At 65.9% G+C, this 9,635-nt stretch overlaps 1 protein-coding gene and 1 long non-coding RNA gene across 2 annotated transcripts; both read left to right on the top strand.

Annotated features, from left to right (window-relative positions):
• Positions 1-644: 644 nt before the first annotated feature.
• LOC119098099 (uncharacterized) lies at positions 645-4,943 on the top strand (the record flags this gene model as incomplete). The annotated part of the gene is made up of 5 exons (XM_037221027.1): positions 645-1,127; positions 1,200-2,561; positions 2,883-3,393; positions 3,605-4,774; positions 4,918-4,943. Coding segments are annotated over 5 exons (3,552 nt in total), but the record flags the coding sequence as incomplete, so codon positions are not given.
• Positions 4,944-5,140: 197 nt separating this feature from the next.
• LOC119099327 (uncharacterized) lies at positions 5,141-8,163 on the top strand. The gene is made up of 3 exons (XR_005094344.1): positions 5,141-5,270; positions 7,470-7,606; positions 7,784-8,163. It is a non-coding gene; the product is annotated as an uncharacterized LOC119099327 (long non-coding RNA).
• The last annotated feature ends 1,472 nt before the right edge of the window (positions 8,164-9,635 follow it).

A 9,635-nucleotide genomic window follows, 5' to 3' on the forward strand; every position in this document is an offset into this window, starting at 1 on the left:
CTCTCCAGAGTCGGTCCTCGCGGGACGGCGGACGCATCGTTGTTTTCGGCGTATCGGGTTGGCAGCGCGCCCGTCCGGTGCCGATCCGTGCTGGTCATCAGTGGTGCTCTTCGTAGCTGGTTGCGAGTTGGTGGGCGGGCTCTGCCAGCGGTCGCCGATCAGTGCACGTCCGTGTGTTCGCTGCAGCTGTCGGCGCCGGCGGTAGCCTCTCCCGGTGTGCCGACGCGGCCCGGCCCGTGTGACCTCTGCCTGACCCGGCTCCGCCCCTCCGCAGGTCGCGCGGGCGGCGGCCAGTGTGAGGCGGATGCGCCGCCATGCTGCCCCTGCCGCTGTTCCAGCTGCGCCCGCTGCTGGCGCTGCCGGCCGGCGCCGCCGTCCGGCTGGCCGCCAGCCGCGAGGCCGGCGCCGATACGGTGCTGGCGCTGGCGCTGGACTCTGGCGCGCTGCTGCTGGTGCTGCTGCGGCCGCGCCAGCGCCCCGTCGTGCGCCAGGTGGACCTGCCGGCCGAGCCGGACAAGCGCGTGGAGGCGCTCTGCCTGGACCCGTCGGGCGCCTGGCTGTTGGTGGCCGTGACGGCCGGCGCGCTGTACGTGCTGCCGGCGGCCGGCCTGCTGCAGCCGGACGCGCCGCCGCCGCCGTCGGCCCACTTCCGCGCGGATGACGCTACGGTGTACCCGCCGGCGCCGCACCCGCCGCAGCCGGCGGCCGTCGCCTGGTGGCGCCGCGGCAGCACTGATCTCGCCGTTGTTGGCGGCCGGCAGGGCGAGATTGAGTTTGTCGACCTGTCGAGCGGGGAGCGTGTCGGCGGCACGTACGTGCGTCACGGCATCGCGCGCCTCGACGTGCTGCACGAGGAGGTGGAGGGCCGCGTGTACCTGCTGATCTCGAGCGGCGTCGGCGAACAGTGGCGCCTGCTGCTGGAGCACCGCGCCGCCGGCTACGTGGTGCCGCTGGACGCGCTGCAGTCGGCGCCGACCGCCGCCGACCTGCACGAGACGGCCAGCGAGCTGGTGCGCGCCAAGCTGAACACGCTGCGCCAGCTGTCGCGCGAGAAGCTGGGCTCGCTGCAGCAGCGCTGGGCCGACTCGCGCCTCTTCCGGCGCTCGGTGCAGCGCGACGAGACGGGCGCGTGCGGCGCGCCGGGCGCCGAGCCGCCGGCCGGCGCCGCCGAGCCGCCCGACCGGCCGCGCACGCCCAAGCCGGAGAGCCTGACCGGCCTGCTGGGCGAGACGCGCGTGCGGCTGCAGGCCATGCGCGCCGGCGACGTGCTGGCCGGATACTACGGGCCGACGAGCACGCTCTCGGTGCACCTGGCTGACCTGGAGGCCGTACCGCTCTCCATTCACAAGCTGCCGCCGTCCGTCGGCCACCTGCTGGTCACCGACGCCGTCGTGTTCATCACCGACGCCGAGACGACGCGACTCTTTCTCGTGTCGTACAGCTTTTCGCAGAGCGACATGGACCTGCGCCGTTTCAACGAGGACGCCGTGCTGTCCGTGTTCGACTTGGAGCCGGCCGACGGCCTGCTGGCGCTGCTGCCCACGGCGGAGCACGCGCCGCCGCCGCCGGCGCGCCTGCGCCCGCACCTGGCCGGCCTGCCTCAGTCGGCGATGCGTGGCTGTCTGGTGGTGACGCGCCGCGGCGTGGCCGTCTGCGAGCCGCTGACGAGTCCCGAGGCGGCGCTGCTGCAGATCGGCACCTCGGCCGGCGCCGGCACGCATCTGCTCGAGCGCGTGCACAAGCTGTTTAGCGTTCCCGTGGGCCGGCTGTACGAGACGCTGGGCGACCTGAAGCTGGAGGAGCGCGAGTTCACGCAGGCCCTCGCCTACTACCGGCTCACCAAGAAGCCGCACATGGCCGTGGTGCACAAGTTCGCGGCGTACGGCTACTCGAGCCAGCTGCTGCACTACGCCACCATCCTGCTGGGCGGTGTGAGCGAGGGCCTGCTGCTGGCCGACCGGCGCCAGCTCTCCAACCTGGCTCTGCTTGCCCACGTCGAGATGACGCTGCGCTCCGGCGCGCCCAACGACGCCGACGCGCTCGAGAAGTTTCTGCACGTCAATCGGCACTACGACGCCGGCCTGGCGCTGCAGTACACGCTGCTGGCGCGCCAGTGGGACTGCGTGCGCTTCCTGCTGGCCGAGCGGCACCAGCACCAGCGGCTGCTGGCCTGCCTGACGGCGTCCGAGCCGGCTGCGCCGCCGCCCGGCGATGACCCGCTCATGCACGAGGCGGTGCACGACCCTGGCCTGCGTGCTGTGCTAATGGCGCGACCGCGGCTGGCCGGGCTCTACGTGCTGCGGCTGTGCGAGCGCGTGCCGCGGCTGCCGGTGGCGGCGCTGCGACGGCTGGCGCGCCTCACGGACCCGCTCAGCGCCGAGCTGCGTCCCGTCACGCACGCGCTGCTCGGCCAGCGGCCGTCTGGCCGCTCGCTCTCCGTCAGTCAGCCGACGGACGGTGAGCCTGAGGGAGGCGGCGGCGGCCAAGAGCTGCATCCGTTGCAGCCTGACGACCTAGTGGACCTGCACCTGCACGTGCTGCTGCACCTGGTGCGAGCCGCCGGGCCGGGCCGCGCGCCCGTGGTCACGCCGGCCGACGAGGCGCCGTGCCGTGCCGCCGGCGCCACCGCCGGCTGGCCGCCCGCCCTGTGCGCCGGCTTCTCGCACGCGGCGCTCTGCCGCGACGGCGAGCTGCTGGCATGGGGCGAGAACGCCGATCACTGTCTGGGCGACCCGGAGCTGACGGCCGAGCTGGCGGCGCCGCGACTGGTGGAGCACCTGCGCGCCGCCGGCGTGGCCGTTCTGCAGGCCGCCTGCGGCCGCGCCCACACGCTGGCGCTCACCACCGGCGGCGTGTACGCCTGGGGCGCCGGCCGCCTGGGCCAGCTCGGCCTGGGCGCGGCCGGCGCATGCCCGCACCCGTGCCTGGTTGAGGCGTTGGCGTACCGGCGCGTCGTGCGCCTCGCCGCCGGCCAGTACCACTCGCTGGCGCTCACCGACGACGGCCGCCTGTTCGCCTGGGGGTGGAACGTGTTCGGCCAGTGCGGCCGGTCCGGCGTGGCCGACGTGCTGTCGCCGCGGCCGGTGCGCGGCCTGGCCGGCGTGCGCGTCAGCGCCGTGGCCGCTGGCTACGCCCACTCGGCCGCGCTCACCGACGACGGGCGCGTGCTGGTGTTCGGCTGCAACGCCTACGGCCAGCTGGGCGACGGCACGACGCGAAAGCGAGCGGAGCCGGCAGCCGTGGAGCTGCCCGAGCCGGCCGTACACCTCGCCTGCGGCTTCTTTTGTTGCGTGGCGGTGCTGCGCTCGGGCCGCGTGCTCCGTTGGGGCCTGGACCCGCAGAGCGTGAGGCTCGGCGCTCAGACGCTCAAGAAGAGCGCCGCCGCGCAGGCGCGCTCGCAGGCCGCCGCCGCCGCCGCCGCCGCCAACGGCCCGGTGCCGGCGGCGTCGCGGTCGGCCGCGCTTGACGCCAAGCCCAGCCAGAAGACGGTGGACCTGCTGGGCGACGCGGACGGCCCGGCGCCGCCCGTAAACGTGCTGCTGCAGTGAGGCGTCGCCGCTGCGGCCGTCCGCTGCCGCCGCCGCGGCCGCCGCCGCGCGGCCGGCCTCGGCGCCGGTCGAGCCGACGCTGGCGACGCAGGCGGGCACCTTCACGCCGGAGACGCGCGACCACCTGCGGCCGGCCGATGTCGACACGTCGGACGTCGAGGGGCGCGTTGTGAGCGCGGCCGGCGGTGCGCAGCACACGATCTACCTGACAGCCGACGGCCGGCTGTACGCCCAGGGCCGTAACCTGGACGGCCAGCTGGGCGTGGGCGGCCGGCAGGAGGCGGCACGTCTCTCGGAGGTGAGCGTGCCCGGCGGCCGGGCGGCCGTGGCCGTGGCGTGCGGCGCCGACTTCTCGCTCGTGCTCACCGAGGACGGCGTCGTGCTCGGCTGCGGCAGCAACAGCTACGGCCAGCTGGGCCGACTGCCGGCCGCCGACAAGCTAGACGACGCCAAGCTGGTGCTCCTGAAGAACCGGCGCCTGCTGCGCCTGCCGCAGGGCCAGAACTCGTCGGACACGCTGCAAGAGGTGGTGGCGGCCGGCGGCCGGCCGGCGCCGCTCGAGGTGGCCTTCAGCGTCACCGAGCGGCACGAGTGCGCGCTCAGCCGGCCGGCCGAGTTCGCCGGCGACGCCGAACGCCTGCATGCCGTCATCGGCCTCTTCCAGGGCTGCTACGACTCGGCGCAGCTGCTGGCCAAGTGCCTCGACATGGGCTGCCTGTACGCGGCGGCGCGCGTTTGCTGCGTGGCCGGCAAACACGCCAAGGCGCTCGAGCACCACCTGCAAGCGGTGCGTGCCGAGGCGGCCACCGACAGCCGCAACGGCGATGGCGAGGCGCTGGTGGCGGCCGTCACCGGCGTCGTGGCCGACTATCTGGCGCTGCCGGCCGACGGCTCGGTGGCCGGCGGCCTGCTGCTGCGCCGCCTCCTGCTGCAACTGGTCACCTTCTGGCTGGACTGCGGCCTGGACGTGGCGCGGCTGGAGCGGCTGCTGGAGCCGCGGCTGGAGCGGCTGGCCCACCCGCTGGCCGTTTTGCTGTTCGGCGGCAGCGCCGACATGCAGCTGTCGGACGGTCGCATCGCCGCGCTCTTCGGTCAGCTGTCGGCCGGCTTCTGCGTGCGGCTGTGCGCGCTCGTGTGCCAGCAGATCGGCGCCGGTCGCATCTGCCGGGAGCTGCTGCCCGTGCTCGGCGAGCTGACGCTGCCAGCCGGCCGGCCGGCAACCGGCGGCAGCGGCGGCGGCGGCGGCGCTGACTCTGTCATGGACTCGGTCATTTGTCAGCTGCTGCGGCAGCGCGACGGCGCCGTGCTGGTGACCGCCGAGCAGGTGGCGGCGCTGTCGGAGTCGGCGGACGGCGCGCCGCCGACGGAGCTGGTGGCCTTCACCTGCGGCCATAGCTGCAGCGCCGCGGCGCTGCGGGCCGACCTGCTGCCCGAGCTGCGGCTCGGGCTGTCTTCGCTGCCGCACGCGCTGCCGCGCACCGCGCAGCTGCTGATGGCACAGTACCGCGACCTGGCCGGCTGCCGCTGCGCCTGTCCTGCCTGCGCGCTCGAGTACGTGACGCGCTGCGTGCGCTCGGCCGGCGGCGCCGCCGCCCTCTAGCGGCTGGCCGCCGCTCTAGTCCGCCCGCGCGGCGCGGCCGTAGTGTGGCCGTGCGTCCGCCGTCTTTCGTCGAGTTGTGCGCCGGAGGAGCCCGTCACAGCGAGGCGTCAGCACGGATCCAGGTAGGCCCGGCGGGATCCCAGGGCGCACTCCAAGCATGTGGAGCTGGGGAACGCATGTGCCACCTTTGGTTTGGTCTGCGAGAAACGTTGGTTGACTCGCAGCTTTGCTGGGAGTCCGGGGCAATCCTGATCTTTCCAGGCTGCATGTCATTCTAATGGTATCCACTTTGCACTGGGCGAGGAAAGCCAGTAATGCGTCCCATGACGATTCAGGCCAAAGGACTGCGAAATTTGTCGTCATTCTACAGTGGGTGACCCAAAAATGCTTCCTCAGGAGTCGGGCCCGATGCCGATGAGTGTGGACGGTTCCGAGCCCTGTGCAGAATGGCTCTTGCAGTCCACAACCTGACATTATTGCCGGCGGAGCGTATGTCGCGCTGTGCTCCGTTGTATTATGCCCACCATTAAGAGGCTGCTGGCAGACTGACCCGCTGTTACCATTAAGAGACTGCCGGCAGACTGACCCGCTGTCACCATTAAGAGGCCGCTGGCAGACTGACCCACTGTCACCATTAAGAGACTGCTGGCTGACTGACCCATTGTCACCATTAAGAGCCTGCCGGCAGACGGACCCACTGTCACCATTAAGAGACTGCTGGCTGACTGACCCATTGTCACCATTAAGAGACTGCCGGCAGACGGACCCACTGTCACCATTGAGAGACTGCCGGCTGACTGACCCACTGTCACCATTGAGAGACTGCCGGCTGACTGACCAACTGTCACCATTGAGAGACTGCCGACTGACTGACCCACTGTCACCATTGAGAGACTGCCGGCTGACTGACCCACTGTCACCATTGAGAGACTGCCGGCTGACTGACCCACTGTCACCATTGAGAGACTGCCGGCTGACTGACCCACTGTCACCATTGAGAGACTGCCGACTGACTGACCCACTGTCACCATTAAGAGACTGCCGGCTGACTGACCGGCTGGTTCGTGCGGGCGGGAGCGGCAGAGCCCCGCTGCAGGCGTGAGCGCCGTGTGCACTGTGTGCAGTGTGTGCAGTGTGAAGTCGCCGTCGGTCGTCAGGCAATGTTTGGAGCTGTATTGGTATCCACGTCAGCTGGTGTTTGTACCGACAATCTACTGGCGAGTATTGGGCGCCATTGGCTGGAAACCAGCAATCCGGCCGCCGCGTAAACAACGCGAGACTGCCAGCAAACATGTCGGGTGGTCAAGTTCGTGCCTTCCCGGGCCACGTATAATCCGCATCACCATGCATGGTGATCAGTATGCACATGTATAATCCACATCATGTAATATCATGTAATATTATATAGTCCCACGTATTAGCCGTATCACCATTCATTGTGATCGGTATGCATTGCGTTCCTGCAATGCTTATTATGGACTGCCTGCGTGGTGGAATGTTATTGCCTTTGCGTTTGCTCTGATCCTGAGGTCTATATTAATACACACGTACACGCATACGTACCTGAAAGGCAGATATTTTTCGGACGCCCTAAAGGTCTATATCAGCACAGTCTCCGATAGCCAGATTTTATTTCATTTAGCCTCCGCACCATCCGCGGCACTGATACCGCTCACACGGGAACCCTTCGAGATTGAACTTACTGCCAAAGCACAGGTCTTAGCTGCGGGCAGACTGGACAGTACCTATTCTCATGACGAATGGTAGCGTACAAAGATATACTGGTATTGAAAGGTACTGACTGAGTAGGTTTGGGTATCACCGTGTTACGATGGTCCCTTGGTCGACACCTTTTCTTTTTTCTCTCTTATCCTGGACGGTTGTCATTCAACCGGTCACGCATCAGTGCAGTGTGAAATTGTCTCGACTGCCGAGTTGCTGTTCAAAAATGCAACTCATCCATATTCACACACGAACATGTGATTTCAGTGAAGGCAGAAACCTATCTAATGGAAGCTTTCCAACTCCGCGTAATGCCACAAGCACATACGTTGCCGCTTTTCCGTGAAAATTTACGCATAGACGAACGTGTGGAAGAGTTCGTGTGTAAAATTTTGCCTACCTGGATTTGCCTACAGTGCTTTTGCTGAAGATTATTTTAGCCACCTCACCGTTGCCAGTATGGTGCGCTCCCCCCCCCCCCCCCCCATTGCATTGTGTTCCGGCACGGTTCTGTGTTCGGGTGTTCTGTCTGTGTGTAGCTCTGTTTCTGTATAGTATCTGTTCTGTGTGCTCTGCTTATTCACGCCATGCTCCGGCAGGCCCCGTGCGTTCGGGTGGCAGCGCGCGTAGCTGCTGAGGTCGGCGGGCGGCGGTCGGCGGCGCTCTGACACGGTTACGGGTACGGGGGCGGCGACAGCTGCCGAGAGGTCGCCGGCCCACTGCACTTCAGGATAATGTGAGCTCGGGCGTCGGCGGTGCCACGCCCCCCGCGCTGTCTGGCGCGGACGCTGTGCGGCAGAGCTGGCGGAGGTCTGGCTCGGTCAGATGGGGGGTTTTCACCGGGTGTTTCCCGGTATGATGTGCACGCTGCCGGGTTGCGAGCCCGACTCTGACATCATCGCGCGCCTTGCAGACTTTGGACGGCGAGCGTCGCAAGATCGGCGGAGATGGCGGCCGACGGCTGCTCGGCGATCCCGTGCCTTTACCGCATTACCGCGACGGCCACAGGTGTACCCTTCCCCGGCTTCCAGAACCCCTCCCGGCACGCGCCCGTCCCGTTTGGTAGTGGGCGCCTCTGCGACGTCCCCCCTCACCCATCCCCGTCCCTCGCCGTCCCCTGCCGTGGCGTTCCGAATGCTGTGCCTGATCCTAACGTGAGTTTCCCGACGCTGTGCCTGCATGCAAGAGTTGGCCCGTGCCCTGCGTCTGGTCGGAGCAGTGGCATCACCGTGCTTTCAGTTGTTTGTTGCTGAGCGCTTGTATACGTTAAATAATACATGTTATCTACCTTTAGCCGGCCTGTTGAGTGTGTCGTGGTGCGGGAGAGAGGACGCGCTGGCGCAGTGGACTGTTCGATGCTGTTGGGACAGGTTAAATTTACTGAACTCGACCTGGACTGTTGCCAAGTAGCGGGCCATCCTTCAGACAAATTGTTTGGCTTACCTATTGGCTGCTATGCCAATGCTGCACCAATAGGATGCCGTGAAACGACCAGTTCATTCACAAGCGTGCCAAGTAAATGTATGTCTGCGCTAACGGTGCGGTGTTGACCGCGTTGACGACACAAAAGCTGTCACGATAGTTTGGGCTGTTAGTTGTGGCATCGGTGTGGCGAATAAGTGCACGAGGCTCAAAACCAGCCGGTGACACATGCGATACGTTGCGGATACGCCGTCCCTTTGTAGACATTAGACCCATGCAAGTAACCGCCTACGTACGTGCATCGCCAACGTTTTCCTTGGTCTTGTATTCTGAGAAACCACTGCCATTAGTGTCACCGCCGGCGCCGGCAGACACGCTAGGACAGACGGACAGTCGAAACGGGCCGTCAGATTACCACGCTGGTGCAAAGCATGGCACCGTGGCGCCAGAGACAGTCAGAGCAGATCCCGCTGAAGCAGAATTGAGCACGAGACGGATTGGTGTGTGCGATGGGCGGATTGTGTGTGTAGCAAAAGCGTCGAACCACAGCTCTCTGCATTAAGCCCGTCAACCTAAATAAACAGCATCCGCTGTAACGATGCAGGGTAGCAGGTGTGAACCCAACCACTACGTGATATACCTGGAATCAGAAACCAAACGTTGTTGCCTTGTCGACCGAAGAGCAGCAAAATGCGGAACACGCCGCTTAGCTGCCAAAATGCGTAATGGAGGAAGGGGGAGGGGAGAAGCATCGGCAACACCATTGAGACAGCACCGAGGCAAATCAGTACTGAAATATAAGTGTTCGAAAAGGTGAAAGGTTGACACACGTTCATTTCGTCGTTTACCGCAATAAATTTAGACGCCTCTTGTGGTGGTGGTGTATTGATATCGCGCGTCATGGTGGGGTCTGTCACCAACACAGACGGCTCATGCGGTGGTGGTGTATCGATATCGCGCGTCATGGTGGGGTCTGTCACCAACACAGACGGCTCACGTGGTGGTGGTGTATCGATATCGCGCGTCATGGTGGGGTCTGTCACCAACACAGACGGCTCACGTGGTGGTGGTGTATCGATATCGCGCGTCATGGTGGGGTCTGTCACCAACACAGACGGCTCACGTGGTGGTGGTGTATCGATATCGCGCGTCATGGTGGGGTCTGTCACCAACACAGACGGCTCATGCGGCGGTGGTGTATCGATATCGCGCGTCATGGTGGGGTCTGTCACCAACACAGACGGCTCACGTGGTGGTGGTGTATCGATATCGCGCGTCATGGTGGGGTCTGTTACTAGCACGAATTGCTCGCGAGCTAGAGGTATAATCCCGGAGTTCTTCAT

This window comes from Pollicipes pollicipes, unplaced genomic scaffold (genome assembly GCF_011947565.3).
Source record: "Pollicipes pollicipes isolate AB1234 unplaced genomic scaffold, Ppol_2.1 Scaffold_4740;HRSCAF=5597_pilon_pilon_pilon, whole genome shotgun sequence".
NCBI lineage: Eukaryota > Metazoa > Arthropoda > Thecostraca > Pollicipedomorpha > Pollicipedidae > Pollicipes > Pollicipes pollicipes.